This window comes from Phaethon lepturus, unplaced genomic scaffold (assembly GCF_000687285.1).
Source record: "Phaethon lepturus isolate BGI_N335 unplaced genomic scaffold, ASM68728v1 scaffold5468, whole genome shotgun sequence".
Lineage (NCBI taxonomy): Eukaryota > Metazoa > Chordata > Aves > Phaethontiformes > Phaethontidae > Phaethon > Phaethon lepturus.
The window spans coordinates 1-17,703 of record NW_010559591.1 but is presented as its reverse complement, the minus strand read 5'-3'; the positions used below and the strand labels follow the sequence as shown (position 1 = coordinate 17,703).

The window sequence follows — 17,703 nt, the reverse complement described above, 5'->3', positions numbered from 1 at the left end:
TCTGCTGAACCATGTCTTCTTGTGAAGTCAGTTAAGCCCATATGAAAACTATGGTGATGCCCTTGCTGACTCCATACTGCAGTGGGCAGCCCTGGAGAACTTCTCACGTTTTGCTAGTCACAGCTGTGCCTCACTTTAAAATAGCCTCTCTTCCCCATCACAGAAAGCACTGCGTGAGCTGCTGTCTGTGGTGCAGGCTCAGGACTAGACTGAATTTGGCAAGGAAGGACAAATTAAAAAATGAACAGCCTGATTTCTGTATAGCTAACTTACCAGCTCCTTCTCCAATATGTCTCACACTTGTTCTTTGTCTTTTAGGTGAGGTGGCTACTGTCTGCAATGGGAAGATCAACCAGTCCCAGTCTACTGAGGAGGCAACAGAAGCTACGGAGGTACCAGAGAATGGTACAAGCGAGGCAGAGCCTGCTCAGGCTCGGCCTGGGCCCCTCACGGAGCATGTGTTTACAGATCCAGTCCCTGCACAGGCATCTATTAGGCAGAACGGGTAGGCAGCCTGGGGCCAGAGTGCCATTTCAGTTATTTATCAGCTCTGTTGTCATAAGCTTTTTGATATGATAACCAGCCCAATCTTCTGATAAAGTGTCAAACTTTTTTCTGTTCTCTGCCCAAATAAGTATTACAGATGGGGTGCTAGGGAGAGAAAGAAATGAAATTAAAATAAACATGGTTTAGCCTGCAGCAGACTGTCTCAGCTGTTTAAGTGCAGATATTTGATCTCTCAGTATGAATTTAGACCTGCTGCTAAGGCAGATCTTCCAAAGTACATGTACTGGGACAAAGTCTGAGAAGGACTTGAGGGTACTGGTGAGTGAAAAGCTGGACATGAGCTGGCAATGTGCGCTCGCAGCCCAGAAGGCCAACTGTGTCCTGGGCTGCCCCCAAAGCCGCGTGGCCGGCAGGGTGAGGGAGGGGATTCTGCCCCTCTGCCCCGCTCTGGGGAGACCCCCCTGCAGTGCTGCGTCCAGCTCTGGAGCCCTCGGCACAGGAGAGACATGGACCTGTTGGAGCGGGGCCAGAGGAGGCCCCAGCAATGCTCCGAGGGCTGGAACAGCTCTACTGGGAGGACAGGCTGGGAGAGCTGGGGGGGCTCAGCCTGGAGAAGAGAAGACTCCAGGGAGACCTTATTGCAGCCTGCCAGGACTTAAAGGGGGCTTGGAAGAAAGTTGAGGACAGACTTTTTAGCAGGGCCTGTAGCGACAGGACAAGGTTTTAAACTGAAAGAGGGCAGATTTAGACTAGATATAAGGAAGAAATTTTTCACAGTGAGGGTGGTGAAACCCTGTCTGAGGTTGCCCAGAGAGGTGGTAGATGCCCCATCCTTGGATACATCCCAGGTCAGGTTGGACGGGGTTCTAAGCACCCTGGTCTAGTTGAAGATGTCCCTGCTCACTGCAGGGACTTGGACTAGATGGCCTTGAAAGGTCCCTTCCAACCCAAACTATTCTATGATTCCGTGATTCTATACTTAATGTTCCCACTGAAGGAGCTTATTGATTCATGTGTAAAAATGATGATTGATTTATTCTAGTAGTACCTCTAATGTACTGTAAAGATAATGAAGAAATATTCACCACCCAAAAATTCTTAAGACAGTTGAGTCTGATGTGATGGCCTAAGGAGCAAGGTGTAAATCTTGGAAATTGTTCCTATATGACCAAGTTGATATAAGTTGTTTCTGTTGAAGTTGGAAATGAACAGAGAAAATACTGTTTATATAATAGTACTGCCAACACTAGGTTAAGTTCTATACATTTGAAGTACTTTATATTTGTACTAGTGAGGAAGAAAGGACGTTTTGCAAATTGCAGATTCAGGAGTCAAGCAATTAAAAAACACTGAAGAGAAGGAAGTGATTTGTGTATACAAGTGCCCTTATATGCTTGTGAATGCCAGACTTGTGAGCATAGATAGGCATTCTGTGCGTTGCTGCTACTAAGGCCTCTAACAATGTTCTTTTGCCTCTTCAGGGAGAATGGGCAGCTGAAGACAGAGTCAAGCACGACGCTGCCAGATCAGGAGTTGAATGGGGATGCTGCTGGGACTTGCACCAGTGCTGCCCCCACCATGTGGCTGGGAGCGCAGAACGGCTGGTAGGTTTCCCTTGGGCTGGCAGATCTCTCTGTCACCTCTATTATCCTCTGGGCTCCACTTTTCATGTCCTCACTCCTTTAGTTCACTTCTTGTTTCTGGAGTATGTTTTCATTGCTCACTGTTGTTCTGAGCTCTCAGCTCATCATAGGCACAGGGATTTAACCTCATTTTCTTACCTAACCTCCACCTTTCCTACCAGAAGAAAACACTCAAGCCTAGTCAGGCTCAAGGTGTGGGGCCTTGCTGCTAACCCTCCCTGGTTTGTCCTTTCTTACAGGCTTTATGTGCACTCAGCTGTATCCAACTGGAAGAAGTGTCTGCACTCCATAAAGCTGAAGGACTCTGTACTGAGTCTGGTGTAAGTATGCATGCCAAGTGACACTGAAGGAGAAGGTTCAGTGCCTGAGTGATATTTTAGATGGGGGTAGCAGCTCTTTGTCAGTCATCTTTTTCTTTGCTTTTCTAAGTACATTGGTTTGTGAGGAATGTTTCCCAAGGTTTTTGTTATTGGAAAGCCTCATACCGAGCCATTTTCCTGTTCAACTGCAAACCTGACCCAATTCAGTGAATAAGGTACTAAATGAGGTTAGCAGTATCAGGAGGAAATAAGTGGGGACGAGAAAGGCAAAATTTCACTGCATTGTAAATCATGTGGAATTTGTTGAAATTGATGGAGTTTGTAGTGAAGGAGAAGTTAACCTCAACAGGAAATTTATGGATGATCTTACTACAACAGAGATAAGAGGTATGACCTTTGGCCCTTGCAGGATGTTCCTGCAAGTGGTAAGCTGAATGGGAGCTGTAGAGAGGACATAAAGATGGTGTGCATGATGTCGGAAAGGATTTGTTAGTCCCTTACTTCTACAAATTTTTCAAAATATTTACCTTTCTATGATTTCAGGCATGTGAAAGGGAGGGTTCTTGTTGCTCTGGCAGATGGAACACTAGCCATATTCCACAGGGGAGAAGGTAAGAATCAATGTAATAAGAGAAAACAAAACTTGGCTGAAAGTGTGGCAGTGGATTAAATGCTGTTCTGGATTGAGAAGGAAAGGTGCTGGCTTGCCGGAATACAAACACGTGGTTAAAATGCGTAGCTATTACACACATCTAATCCTTATCCTAAAACATCTAAGGCATACTTTAACACCATTTCCTGAGCTTTTCTGAACAAAACTATGTGTGTATGTTCTGTGTAGCACACGTGGACTGAATGCAACACTTCTAGGAATACGTATGCTGTACAGTTGTTTGAGGCATGCTTGGTAACTTTAATGCATTTGGGCCATATCGGTGTAACTGTGCATTGACAAATGAGCTGTAACAGGGCATGCACAGGGAACTCCACACAGACTGCACTGGAGCAGATCATCTGTGCAGTTGCAAATAGGCCTGCTGCTTCCCAAAGAAGTTTGACTCTGTATAAGTAGTGGAACTGATCACTGCATACACAGAAGGCAGAGCTGGGATTTGCTGGAAGGCTGGAAATCCCAAACAAAAGAAGCCTTTGCATTATACTTGGTCAGTTTTTGTTGTTGCAAAAAAGAGATGTCTGGGTAATCTGATGTGCCCTAATCTTGTAATTTTGAGATATTTTTTGAATTCTGTATTTCTTGTCCTCTTTACTGTTGTAGTTTTTGTTTCCCTATGACTTGAGCAGTTTGTGAGCTGTGTTCATACCTGAAAGTGCATGGGAATTTGCGAACTGTGACTAATGTTTGCAGTTTAAGAACATAGTTATTCATTGAGTAGCAGTTCATCCAGCAAGCTGAAATATAGAGATTTCTGGTTTTGTGCAATATAAATTTTGATTCAGCCTTTGTCATGAGTTCAAGCCTGACTAGTGACACACAAAAATTGTTCCTATCAGAAATAGGATAACGCTTCATGACACAGAGGCCACCTGTCTGTGAAGGACACAGTATCTGCCTGGTTAGTTAGAAAATAAACATGAGAGAAGGGAGATTGATTCCTTAAGCCTGGATTTGATACTTTGGGGAAATTATGTTGTCTGTCTGTGATATGAGGAAGCCTCACCACAAGGTCCATTTCCTTTCAAGTTTTTGCATAGTCTTTTTAGGCTGTCTTTTTTCCTCCCCTGCTGTTTTTGTTGTACTTGTTAGAGAAGCCTGTTCACTTCATTACAATAAAAGGATGTTTAAATTAGCCTGATTTGGAGAGCATTCAGCCCACCAAACTAAACTTTATTGTCATGTGTTTTGTAAGTATAAGGCTATGCCTGAAGTAGTATTGTGGATTCATGGGAAGTTAAGAGACATACGCAAAATGAACATTTTGAGTATTAGCTAAGCCTGTATACCTAGATATACAGGGAAAGGTAGATGATTCTGTTGTATACTGACATGTCATGAAGGAGTTGCACCTTTCCACACTTGTTTTTCACCTTAGATGGTCAGTGGGATCTCAGTAATTACCACCTAATGGACCTCGGTCACACTCACCATTCCATCCGCTGCATGGCTGTTGTGTATGATAGAGTCTGGTGTGGCTACAAGAACAAAATCCATGTTATCCAGCCTAAGACAATGCAGATTGAGGTAAGAGAGCAAATGTGCATATATGCATGCGCATGCTTGTGTTGTGTTTATTCTTATAGCTGTGTTCTGCTGCAGTGTATGGAAATGCAGAACCTTGAATGACCAAATCAGTCATTGCTGATTGTAGGACCCAAGCAGTCAATCTGGGTCATGTTATGACCTGATCAGCCAGGGCAGATATTTATTCCTTTCTCCCTTTGCAGAGATTAAATCTTTAGATAAGTCTAAATTGAGCACTTTCTTTGTCTTTACTAGTGAATCTATGAGGCCATGTACTGTACAAATGTATGTGTGTGCTTTACAGCTACCTTTCATATATGGTCTAAGACTTCTCCATCTTGTAGGCATTGTGGCACAAAGGAAGAGTACAGTTAGCAAGCCCCAGTGATCCCACTTGCCTAAGAAAAAAGTGACACTTAGAGCCTTTTTGTTGAAGTTCAGTACAATGGTGTTGGTACAAACCTGTTTGACAGTGCTTGGAATAATTATATTCAAAGGGAGAAGTGCTGAATCTGAAGTTCACACCAGTGAGCCAAAGCAGTTTGATCCTTGGAATTTATACTGGAGTTGTGTCTTTTCCTTTTCTACCAAGCACATTGAAAGCTGTTGGTTTCTAAATGTTCTTGCTCCTGAAGTGGTCTGCAAAGACGATAATCTCTGCAGAGCTGCTATACAATTCATCATTTCAAGTGAGGGATTTTCTGTATACTGTAGTAAACTTCTGAGGTCAGCTGGCTTTAACACATTTTCGTCAAGACCTTTGAAACTCAAACAAGTGATCTCAGTTCAGGAAAATGGAGTATATATGTAGATAATTGCAAACCTTTTGTGAACTCACATTGGTCCACTTATTTGGCATTTCAGAAATCCTTTGATGCACACCCTCGGCGGGAGAGTCAAGTGCGACAGTTGGCATGGATTGGAGATGGAGTATGGGTTTCTATCCGCCTGGACTCCACTTTGAGGCTTTACCATGCCCACAGCCATCAACATCTGCAAGATGTTGACATTGAGCCTTACGTCAGCAAGATGCTAGGTAAGGCAGTAGGGACTGTCATTAAGTGGTCTGTTGCCTACTGAGATCAGAGAGAAATCAAAACTCATTAGCAGACCTTGCCCAAACTCATAACTGACTCTCCAATTCTTATGCATGTTTACTAGGCACTGGAAAGCTGGGCTTCTCGTTCGTGCGGATTACAGCCCTGCTCATTGCTGGCAACCGTCTCTGGGTGGGGACAGGGAATGGTGTCGTCATCTCCATTCCTTTGACTGAGAGTAAGTAACATTTATTTGAGATACTTACACATTACCCCCCCTAAAACAAAAAACACTTTTGCATGTTATTTGTGCAGCATGGCAGATGGCTCTGTCAGGCTAATGCTTTCCAGACATTTTTACTCTGAACCTGACATACCTTTGATCGGAGCACTGTTCAGAGAGAAGGGCTCTGAGTATGAGCAACTCTGAACTTGGTTTAACTCTTTCCTTATTAAGGAATTAAGTGTTCAGTTGAATGGATTTAACTTGTTTAAAACCAAATAGGTATTTGTTACTGTCCCTTTTAGTTCAGTTGGAAGCCATTTCCTTCTTGGGGGACCAATGACATATCTACCATCAGTACAGTCGTCTTTTTTGAGTGTGACCTTGACAGAACAGGCTGATGTGAACTGATTCTGTAGCTATTGGAAAGCAGAAGAAACAAAGCTTTGGGAATTATAGTAAGTTGCTAGTAGGAGGCCATGGCATGAGAAGTCACCAGGAAGATCTCCCTGGAAATTTTGTTTTGGCATAGACATCTAAACGTGTCCATAACGGTATTTACCAGAAACCGACCTTAGAAAAGCTTCCTTTACTCAAATTAGGGCTCAGCTTTATCAAACCAGTAGAAAGCAGTATTCTGTGCCAAATCCAACCTAGTGAGGAGACCCAGCAGTAGTAGTTAATAGGTGCTTCTCCAGAGCTGGAAGTTTAGTTGAAGTTCTTAGTAATCCTGTTCTGTACCTGCCAGTCAGCATCTTATTTTGAAGGTCTGTTCAAGATTATAATGGGGGAGTAGCATTTGAAGCTGATTGGAATTGTTTCAACAGAAAGCAGCCAAATTTACATTTTCTCACCATTGCTCGCAGGAAAGCTGAGAAGCAAGTGGCTCTTCAAGGGGCAAACCTGTTGTAATCCTCCTGGAAGTCAGGGCTGAGATGGCCTCCTCTAAGGCTAGGGGAGCTGGATATGCCCGGGGCTGACACCCGTGACATTGTCATAGTGACACGGTCGTCTTTCTGCATTGCAATCTTGGTCTCATTTCTGAATCCCTGTTTTAAAGTCCGTTCTTTCTTAGGGCTGCTGTCCTAATTCCGAGTTAAGCTTGTTCCCTGCTGTAAACCAGTTGCATTATCTTTTGGTGTTTCTGTAAAAATAAGGTAAGCAGTAAGGCCTCACTAGAAACTTTAGCAATGGATCCTCGTGACCATGGTCCCTCTCCCATCTCAGATATTACATTTGTCCGTGTAAGATTAGAGCAAAGTGAGCAAGAACAGTGTTGGTGTAAACTGATCCAAGCCTGTAGCTCCTGTTGCAATTTCTCTAGGTTTTAGAAATTTCTGTTGCTCCCTGAATTTTCTCCCAGTAATCACCTTTTTCTTCTCTCCCGTCCTGCCTGTCTCTTCCTGTGCCCCTCTGTGTTCCCACTCCTTGCCTGTGCCTAGCTGTAGTCCTCCACCGAGGCCAACTCCTTGGGCTCCGGGGTAAGTCCATTGCCTCCTTCCTTCAGCTTTCACTCCTTTTGCACCTATCTACCTTTGCAGTCACTTTCCCACCCTTCCATCCTGCCATTCAGCTCTCTCAATCCGTTTTCCCCATCACTCTTTCATTTTAAGTTGCATCTGAGAAAAGTGACCAGAGACAGTAATGTCAATATTGTCCTTTCCCATGGCTAAAAACATTTTCATCGATCTCATCAGCCATCCCTCTGATTTTTTTGTGTTGAGTAGTTTATTCGAGATGGGGACTGTAAAAGTTCATTCAGTCAGAGAGTTCCAGGAAAACCAGGAATAGACTATTCTTCCAAGGTCTTCCATGGTCATCCTTGGTTTTCCAAGGATGATTCTCATCAGTTCCAGGCCAATGGCAGCAGGTGCTGCAGCGCCTGCCAGCTGCAAGTAATCAACCAAGACTTGTAACCAGAGGGTGCTTTGAAAAAAATTAAGAATTGTTTGGGTTTGTACCAGTTAAGACAGGGTCTGAGTTCAAATTAATGCTTCCTTAGCCTTTCCAGGGTCAGAAATGAGTGGGTTATTTCTCACTGTAAGACATTTCTGTGACTGTCCAGTCTCCTCCTTTTGAGGCATCTCATATTGGTTGCAGTAAGAAGCCAGGTAGTGAGCAAGAAGAAGTGCTAGTACCAGCCCCATCTGTCAATCGGATGAGCTCATCCAGTTGTAGCTGCTCATGGCAAACCAAAGTACAGAGGTTCAGAGAGCCTTCATTCTGGGGATCTTCCCCCTGTGCACACTGATTCTCATTCTTCCATCAAGGTATTTGTACTTGTCTCACCATCCTGGCTTGAGCCTGATAGGTAAAAGTCTCCTTTGTCCAAGTCACTTAATAATTGAAATCCAGCCCAAGCTAAAATACAGAACTACAGATAATTAAGCAAGCAATTGAGTTCTCTTACAGAAAATGAAAGCCTTCTGATTTTAGTACTGTTTCTGTTTTACTGATGTGGGTGCATGTGGAAGGAAAGCATTTCCCATCCTGAGCTCTGAGCATTGGTGTCTGTTCCTTGGTGAGTAGAAACAGTCATGTTCTCAGAGCATGGACATGAAGGATGCAGGCCCCTGAGCGCACCTTGAAATCCTTGGAAGCTGTGAACATCTTTCAGATGTTCACTGCTTGAGTAGCTGGTATTCTGGTATCACAGCTAAATCAAGGACTAAGGAAGGACTAATGTCACTCTACTGTTGTGACATTTACTGGGCTGAAAGACCTTCACCAGACCCAGAGACTGCTTTCAGCAGCCGGTGTGGTCATGGCTTGGGATGAGCAAGACTTAACTTGGAAACTGAGCAATTTCACCAATCCAGAAAATAGGAGTAATTCTTCTCCAGGTGCCCTTAATGTGTCATGGGTACAGTGGACATCTTTGGATATGCTGTCAGGTACAAAAGATCAAGGTTGATCTAGGACTGTAGGTCATATGTGGAGGCTGGACAGGGTTGCTGTTGGTGAAGAGGCCTTCACTGGGACACCTCAGAGACCTTGTGTAGCTTGCCCTAGGGTCACTCTTGCCCAGCACCTCCAGGTATGTGTGCCTCGTTAGTAGCCAAATACTAGATTTGATGAGAAAATGTAGTTTGTTATGAGTGGATTGTTACCAGCCTGAGAGGAACTGTATAGTCTAGTGTGGTCTTCTCCATCACACCCTTTACACAAGACCTTTAAAGGGACCTGTGCCTTTAAAAGTTTTCCTTCGTGGATCATGAGTTTTCTTTTTGGTCGAGTCCCTTCTGTAAATGGGACTCAAAGCCATTGCTGATAATATTCCTCCTCCCTGTCCCCAGCCAACAAGACCTCACCAACCTCTGGAGAGGGCAGCCGCTCTGGTGGGGTCATCCACGTGTACGGTGATGACAACAGTGACAAATCTGCCAGCAGTTTCATTCCCTACTGCTCCATGGCTCAGGCACAGCTCTGTTTCCACGGCCACCGTGATGCTGTCAAGTTCTTCGTTTCTGTGCCTGGTAAGGCTGAGCACAGCCCTTCCTCGTGTCTTGTCCCACCATACATTCTGTGGCAGAAGCTTGAGCTGATCTGCAGCAGACAGCTGTCCATGCCATTTCTAGTGCTTGCAGATCACTGTGGTTCAGACACTGAACTCAACACCAAACTGCAGTGACTTCCAGATTTCACCAGCAGGAGGAATTGGCCTGGCCAGCTATGTGTGTGTGTTTATGTGCGTGAACTGCATGGGGGCTGAGCAGAGGCACTGACAGCACCTCTGTTCTCTCCCAGGAAATGTCCTAGCAACCTTGAATGGGAGTGTGTTGGACAGCCCTTCGGAGAACCCTAGCACAGCAGCCACAGAGACTGAGGGGCAGAAGCTGAAGAACGTCCTGGTGCTGAGCGGAGGAGAGGGATACATCGATTTCCGGATCGGTGAGCACCTGTGGTGGGAGGCATCTGGAACAGGAAAGGGTGCAAGGCCATGGCAGAGGGATCAATGCTGTGGGGAGCGAAATATGAAAAGCAGTGCGCTCTGTTTCTCCTGCCTCTGGCTGTGAGGGCAGATAGCAAGCATTTTGTCTGCTTAGCACAAGGTTGCCAAACCCTGCCCCTGCCTGCCGTGCCTGCAGTGCCACAAAGTCTGTGTTAATGGCCCTGAAAAGAGTAAAACCATCTGTGCCACTGGTTCCAAACATTGCTGCCCCACTGTGGTCACCTGTGCTGCTCAAGGGCATTCTGTGTTGTAAACATTGGCTTTCCCGAAAGGAAGGGTAGTTTTCCCTACTGCTGGTCATGGTTTGTTCCATCCATACAGTCCTGCTTCAGAAAAGCACCATGTTGCTATAAATGTACTCGAGGCATAAAGGAAGGTCTCAGATCATGATGTCTGTTGTCGGACTACTGAGACCGTAGCAGGGATATTAGCCTCTTTGGAAGTATTCCAGGGCAGTGCAATTTGGGATTTTCTTTCTTGCCTTTTTTACTCTCTGTTTTCTCTGTTCAGGGGATGGAGAAGATGATGAGACAGACGAAAATGCAGGAGATGCCACCCAGGTGAAGCCAGTACTTTCCAAGGCTGAAAGGAGCCACATTATTGTGTGGCAGGTATCATATATCCCTGAGTGAGAAATTCTCCTTTCCCACCAATCTAAGTGTCCCTCCTCCCGCCTGAATGCCAAGATGTACATACAGAACGCCTGCATTATACCTACTGCTGGAAACCGACCCCAGACAACTGCAACGGCTCCTGCCTCGGACTGTGTCCCCTTTCTAACCTCTGAACTTGCAGCTTTCATCTTGGGCCCGTGCGCTTTCTGCGTGGTTGGATTATTGTTCTACTCTGGAGCTGGAATCTACAAGGAGAGAAATGGCAGTGCATTGATGAAGTGAAGCTTGGAGCTAGAACTGTCCAAAGCCTTTGCCCAGCGCTCTGGAGCTGGCAGCTGGATGGGTGGTGGCACAGGTTCTCTGGCAGGTTGCCTCACTCCCACCTGCATGAGAAGTAGTACATCCCCCTGGCGTCCCTCGCCAAAGCAGTGAAGGTGAATCACAACTTCTACAGCACCCTAGCAGAAATCCTTTCTACTTTACCAGTGGACTCTCCACTTTATTCACCCTTAAGCACAGAATAATGTCCTACGGACTGAGAGCCAGGTCTAGGGAACCTTCAACAGAAAGGAGTGTCAGGGTTTGGGCAGCACTGCTGCTGTTTGGTTGGAAAAGGCAGCAGTGCCGTTACTGTGGGGAATGCATCCTCCATATTTGCAGATGGGAAGTCTCCCTCCTCTGCTGCTGTTGTCTCAGCAGTCGTGTGCTGGGTGACTGTGTGTGTCTGGAGAGGATTGTTGGTAGCCTCAGATGGGAGACGGGTGTTTGATCAATAGAGGCCACAGGACCTTTGGAAACTGTGGTAACAAAGGGGTCCTAGAACCTTGCTTTTTTAAGAGCAGAAAAGGCAGCAATGCTTTTAACTCCCCTTTCCAAAAATGCCAGTCAGGAAAGAACTCGAGTTCATTCTGAAAGGTTCAGGAGAAAGCTATCTCTGCATAGCATTTGTTGGCTTTTGAAACACAGGCGAGGGCAGATAATGTTGATCTGCTGTGAATTCTGCATTAACATACTGAGATTACCTTGACTTACAAGGCTGTGCCCCCATCCTGCAAACTGCTGAAGGAGATGGCTGTTTTCCTTGATGCTGTGGCTGTCGGTTAGGAAAGACTGTAGGTGCAGTCAAGGTATAGAAAGGCTGTGTCTCGCCTGAGGTCACACAGAAAAAGGAATTGAGGCCAGATCTCCTGACCTATTTTACCTAACATTGTGAGCTGACTGACTTTGTTACTAAGTAGTGTGAAAAGCTGGAAATTTCTGACTCCTGAAAAGAATTGACAACCCCCGAGAAAAATTCTGACGGCCCTCCTTGTGTCAGCAGTGCTGGGGGGTTGCAAATGTGTGTCCTGCTTACAAGAGAACCAGCAAAGAAATGGGGCCAGGGAAGGCAGTTTTGAGCTCCAGATGCAGAACATGGCAGCTCCAGATGTAGAGGCAATGGTTTGTCCTCCCTTTCTGACAGTGGAAACAGTCCTGTCTCCACAAGGACAAGTTCCATTTCCTTTGAACACTCCCTCCTGGATGTGTAGGACTAGAGCGAGTAGCAGTTGTTAGCAATGAATTTGGAAGCTCCTGGTGGTCATCTTGTTTCTTCCCTGAGCTGTGTATCACGCTGGGGTTCACAGGGATGTCCTTGTGCCCAGAAAGCTCCCAGCCGTGTTCTGTGCTTGTTGCCACAGACCAGGCTGCTCAGCCTTTAGACCAGGCTGTGGTCTAAAGCTATTTTTGTGCTGCAGGGATGCAGTATTCCCAGGGGAAGCTCTAACATGTGGCATCTGTCCTGATGCAGCAGCACTGAAATGCTTTTTGGATCCACAGTTCAGAAAAGGCTTGGGCATACATTTCCCCTGCAAGGAGGCAAGAGGACATCTTTGGAGAACAGAGGCCTCAGCCACCGAAGTACAGAGCCACAGTGGTGCCCACGCTGCCTGTGGGCAGCGCTGCTGACGTGCACACCCATCCACACCAGTTTTCACCAAGGTATGAAACCAGCTGGACAGTGTCCTCCAGCCATTGGCACACTGGGCTCTGTGGCTGGCATTTGGCTAAGGGATGCCTGGAGCCGACACTTGCGTGCAGCAGGGACCTTTCACCAGGGCACTGCTGACCGTGCCAGGCTTCTCGTTCACTTTCCCAAAATGCTTTCTGCTAGGAAGAGCTCTTTGGATCACAACACAGAGTGCATTAAAATTAACAAGATAACATTTAGACCACAGATCCCACAGACATGTAATGGTTCATCAGTTAAGGCCAGATAAACTTCATAATTTGGGCTAATTGAAGGGAAAAAAGAAAGCCCTAGTAGGCCCAGTTCCTTAGCTCTATTGACTCTTCCATAGGAAAATGCAGAATTGCAACGTTCTTACCTCTTACTGTTTGTTCTGTATCTGGTTTTAGCAGTTGAAGTGACAGTACTTGGTCTCTTGTCACCCACTGGGCCCTGGCAACATAAGGAAAATGGTCTTGGGCCTCTACCAACAGGTTCCTTTCCAGCTCAGAGCATGTTTTCCTCCAAGAAAAGCACATGTCCAAGAGGGGCAGCTACAGCTAAGTAAACCAGCCTCTGCTGTCAGCATCCATGGCGTTTGGTGGCTGCTGGGCAGCAAGGTGAGAACTGACTGGCTTCAACACACTTCCTTGTCATATCTCCACTGTGATGTATGTAAAGTACCTTGTATGTTACAAAAGGATTTTAAAAAGTGTCTTAAGGCCTGTAAACTCCGCTATTTGATCTGAAGATGGCATTCTGTAAAGAGACTGCTGTATGAATACGTTCCCATGCTTTGTCCCCTGTGCTATCAAACAACAAACCATATCTGTTCTGTATGTAATAAATGTGTTAACATCAGCAAGCGCAGAGCATCTTGTTCTTACAAAGGCACTGGGATTTCTCCTCAGACTTTAATAACAGCAAGACACTTAAAAGGGTGGGAATGGCAGCTCAAGTGTTCACCATTGAGCGATTTAGTGGCAAGAAATGAGATGTGGACTGCTCACTGGGTCAGAGCAGAAGGGGCTGGTCCTGCAAGCCATGGAGCAATCTGTAACTGCTCCCAGCATCAGAAATAAAAGGTGGAAAAGACAACAGTTCAGCACCTGGCTAGCTGCAGCTGTCCTAGTGGTGTCCCCGTCAGGTGAGCTGCCAGGGTAAACGCATTGGGCTCAGCTTTCAACACTCAATTTTCCGGTGTCCCTTGTCAATACAGAGTGGTACTTCACAAAGTTCCATAGGAATCGGTGACATTCAGCACTGCAGGAAGCGAGTTCCTCTTAGTCCCAGCACCACTTAGACACGGTTATATTTATTATGCAGAACTGCATTAATTCAAGGGCTGTACATAGCAATAACAGACAAAGGAGCCACCTCCTTAAACCACGAGTGGTTTCTGCCATGAGCAGGGGTCCCTAAGGTGCATCACCTCCATGACTAACACCTGCACTGCAGTCCTGTGCTGGCCAGGGTGATGTACAACAGCAATGCCTCTTGGGTTAATACGAGCACCTCAACAACGAGGTTTGGAAACAGACCCTGGGACCCATCCTGCACCCCCGGGGCTGCACCCTCCAGTACAGCCAGGAGCAGTTTGAGCAAGGCACTGGATGAAGTGCAGCCATGTCTGGCACCAACCTGGGTGGCTGAGGGAGGGGCTCACTACTGTCATCCTTCAGACAACCACCCCCCATGCTGTTAAATGATCCAGGAGGTTAATACACAGGTTTGAGAGTCCCAGCACAGCAACCAGCATGTTCAAGGCATTGAACATGGCAAACTGGGGCTGCACAGCTTTCCAGAAGGGGACCTTCACCATTGGACAAGGCTCTTGGGCTGCCCAGGGCTCTGTGTGAAAATAATCCCTGAAGTGTTAAGGCCCTGGGGTCACCAGCAGGCCATCATTGTCCTGATCAGCTCCCACATGGGCCCCCATCCACACACGGGCCCTCTCCATCCATGGCCCAGGAGCCTCATCTTAAATGAGTACTTAATACTGGCTGGGGCCTTCAGTGTTTGCCTGAGCTACACTCTAGCTGTGTCTGTCTTCAGCTGCTCCTCAGTGGACCCCTTGGACTTTGGTTTTGGAATAGATGATCTTCAAAGGTCTCTTCCAACTCAAACCATTTTATGATTCCACGCCTTATGGTGTATTACCTCCATCTGCTTTTGCTCTTGGCTGTGCTCCCTGGATGGACCCTGGTTATGGGACATCTCTTGCCTTGTCTGGAGCTGTTGGTGGACCCTGTTACCAGCACTTGGCTCTGCTCACTGTCATCAGACTCTCTGAACCTGTCCCCCATCAAGGAGGGCACGGCCTGTGCTGGGGTTGTGTTCAGCTCCTGGCTGTGCAGGACAGAGGACTCGTCCCATCTAGCTCATATCTACACCTCCTGTCCCACCTTGCTCGTCCTTGGTTTGTGTGCTGGTTCAGTAGCACCCCAATCACAGTAAGGACAGGCAGCAGCTCAGCCTAGCACCTGGAAGCAGAGGCTATGGAAACCAGAGAAGCTGTTTTTCCATCCACGGCAGCTGCAGCGGGAAGTCTCACAGCCTCAAGCTGTTTGTGCCTTTAGTACCTCTCTGGATTTTCCCTCCCCTAGATTCTCCCATTGCTTCTGAAGCCAGTGAACCAGCCCTGGCATGTGTCCTGCAGCACTTCTGCCATGACAGGGGTCAAGAGCCCAGCTCTTCCCAGCCGTCATGCCTTGTCATAGGACCAGCTTTTAACCCAGGAGAAAAGTCTTCCCTCTTATCCTATAGCAGCTTAATCCCTCAGGAACCTCTGGTGAGGAACCCCATGAAGTCCAGGTAGCTGATGTTGATCCGTTTGCTCCTGCCTGATGACAGCCTTTTTCCTGGTGGCTGGGGACACATGTTCCTCTGCCTCATCCAGGCCTGCCACGCACACTGGGCAGGGTACAGACTCCAGGCCTTGCTTTCTCACAGTAAATCCCTTCAGGCTACTTGTAATTTTGGGATGCTGCAGCAAATGGAACAGCACCTCTTGAGTACCTACTACGGCAGACAAAAGAACTACACTAGCTACTTCCACAACGAGCTGATCTTTAGTACTACAGACCAGAACTCTTGTGGCCCCTCCACCCACACTAGACCCTCCAACAGTTCCTGACACAGCAGCAGAATCCATAGCCACTGCAAGAGGAAATTAAGGAGTTGCATGTTTTAATGTTCACAACATGCTGCACTGGAACAAGTGGTAATTTATGATTGGCTTCAAATAGTAAGAGACAATCCTGTACACTTTGCATCACTAGAATTAAAATGATTTCTTCTATCTCCCGACAGCCATCTGTGGGAATAAGAGATGGATAACTTCGTATCCAAAGTCAAGTTGTGTTCCTGCCATGTTGTTCATTGCCATCATATGTAAGTAAACCAGATGATTCTGCAGCGTTTAAGAGGAATCTGATGCTGTGCCTGTATTTGGTAAGCTAATGGCTCTGCATTTGGACCTCATGATGATCTCCATGCACTGAAAAAAAACCCCAAGTTTTCTTAGAACTGTGCTGCAGATACAAGAAAACATTTATTTTTGTTAGGTAGGTACATTTGTACACAGGTCTGTGAAATAACGTGATATTCCCAGTAATTTTTCTGTGATTTATGTAGGACCCAATTTATCTGAAAAATGTTCTTAAAAACCTAATTTTCAGGCTGTAAAGGAAATTGTGTTCAAAAGAATTGTAGCCGGATGACAGGAGCTATGCATTTAGAGGCTATACAGGGGACCAGGAAGGTTCCTCTGCTGACTGAGACCAAAGTTACGGAAAAAAAGTCTGAATGCATCTGCATCTTTCCTTTCAGATGAGGTGTCTGTACAGGGCTGGGAGAAAGCTAGGAAACCTGGATACACCATACCACAGTGGACAAGGGGGCCCTCTGTAAGGTGACATGCTTCTAACACACAGTGAGAGCACGTGGGAAGCTCAGGACATAGAACAAGTCTTTATACTGGCGTCCCTGTAGCTTTTTTCTTTGCACCCTGAAGGGGAGAGGCCATGACCTTCTCCAGATCAATCATTGGCTCCTCTGTGATTGGTTTTCCCTCTTTCTGCCACTGCGCAAGGATCATGGCTCGGAGCAGCGGTGGGTATGGAAGGTACCGAACAGTCTCCTCCGGCACTGGGGTGAATTTCCTGAAGGCCTCCTCCTCATGCCTGGGCACCATACGCCAGTCATGGTACATGACTTTGTCGATCTCTCTCACTTCTTCTTCTGTTTTGCCTGAGAAAAGATGATGAACACCAGTGGACAACACTACTGACAACAAACTCCAGAAAATGCAGCAAGCATTGAACTCTCTGGTATCAAAAATGCTACAACAGGCAATAGTAAAGGAGGTTTCAAAGGGTTGGACCTTATCTTCCCTGCTATACTATGGGATCCCACTTCTGTCCTTGGAAATCAAAACAGAAATAAGCTGAAAGGACTACAGGCACGTCATTCCAATTCTCTTATTTTAAAATGTCACTTTATCTCTCTCTGGTTCTGTTTCCATGGCTAAGGAATGAGAGTAATTTCTCTCTACATTGATGAAAGCTCCCTGGGAAATTTAACATTAAAAATACCCAGCAACTTTAAAACCTTGGAATGAGAAATGTTTCAGAAACTCTAGTGACAACTGTATGCCTAACATAAAGCAGCTTTAAAAAGGGAAATTCACTCGTTCGACTCCAAGCGTTAATTTAAAATCCCAGTAACCTAATTTTACTTGCCATCACTCCTGTTTTACTGACAACTTTACCTGGAATAACCCTCATGTGCTCATTCCGTGTCTTGCTCTCAAAGTCTCAAAACTAGGTGAGGTGTCACCTCACCTAATCCCCTGGTAGTGCGCTGTCTTGCCCTATGGCCATCCTACACTGGTTCTCCCACAACGTTCCTTAGACATGCATTCCATGAGGGCTAGATACCAGGATTTGGGACTGAAGAAAGAGAGAACTTCTGTTCTGATTAGCAGATCTGAGAAAACCAAGTTTCCCATGTAGGACGGCTGTTTTCCTGCAGCTCTCCCACCCTCCCATAGCTGCCCGCACACGTTACTCCCCGGCCCTGCCTGCAGACGCTCTCTCCAGACCTCGTGTGCTGGAAAACAAGCCGGTTTTACCTCTGAAGGTCAGGTAGCCCCAGGCTCTTCCATGATCCATGTTCTGCAAAGAAAAGAAGCACCCGCTGAGGGCAGCCAGCGGTGAG

The 17,703-nt window shown here is 46.4% G+C and overlaps 2 protein-coding genes across 2 annotated transcripts in view; one reads left to right on the top strand and one right to left on the bottom strand.

The window, feature by feature from the left end:
- Positions 1 to 10,871, top strand: part of MAPK8IP3 (mitogen-activated protein kinase 8 interacting protein 3) — a 39,242-nt gene extending 28,371 nt beyond the window's left edge. The window contains exons 15-25 of the mRNA XM_010293391.1: positions 319 to 505; positions 1,989 to 2,111; positions 2,390 to 2,470; positions 3,014 to 3,081; positions 4,522 to 4,670; positions 5,535 to 5,706; positions 5,832 to 5,945; positions 7,373 to 7,411; positions 9,227 to 9,406; positions 9,678 to 9,821; positions 10,393 to 10,871. Coding sequence (XP_010291693.1) covers positions 319 to 505; positions 1,989 to 2,111; positions 2,390 to 2,470; positions 3,014 to 3,081; positions 4,522 to 4,670; positions 5,535 to 5,706; positions 5,832 to 5,945; positions 7,373 to 7,411; positions 9,227 to 9,406; positions 9,678 to 9,821; positions 10,393 to 10,514 — 1,379 coding nt within the window. The 3' untranslated portion in view covers positions 10,515 to 10,871. The remainder of the gene's footprint in view (positions 1 to 318; positions 506 to 1,988; positions 2,112 to 2,389; positions 2,471 to 3,013; positions 3,082 to 4,521; positions 4,671 to 5,534; positions 5,707 to 5,831; positions 5,946 to 7,372; positions 7,412 to 9,226; positions 9,407 to 9,677; positions 9,822 to 10,392) is intronic.
- A 5,585-nt stretch (positions 10,872 to 16,456) lies between these two features.
- MRPS34 (mitochondrial ribosomal protein S34) lies at positions 16,457 to 17,666 on the bottom strand (the record flags this gene model as incomplete). Its single annotated transcript, XM_010293392.1, has 2 exons — positions 16,457 to 16,734; positions 17,618 to 17,666. Coding segments are annotated over 2 exons (327 nt in total), but the record flags the coding sequence as incomplete, so codon positions are not given.
- Positions 17,667 to 17,703: the final 37 nt, after the last annotated feature.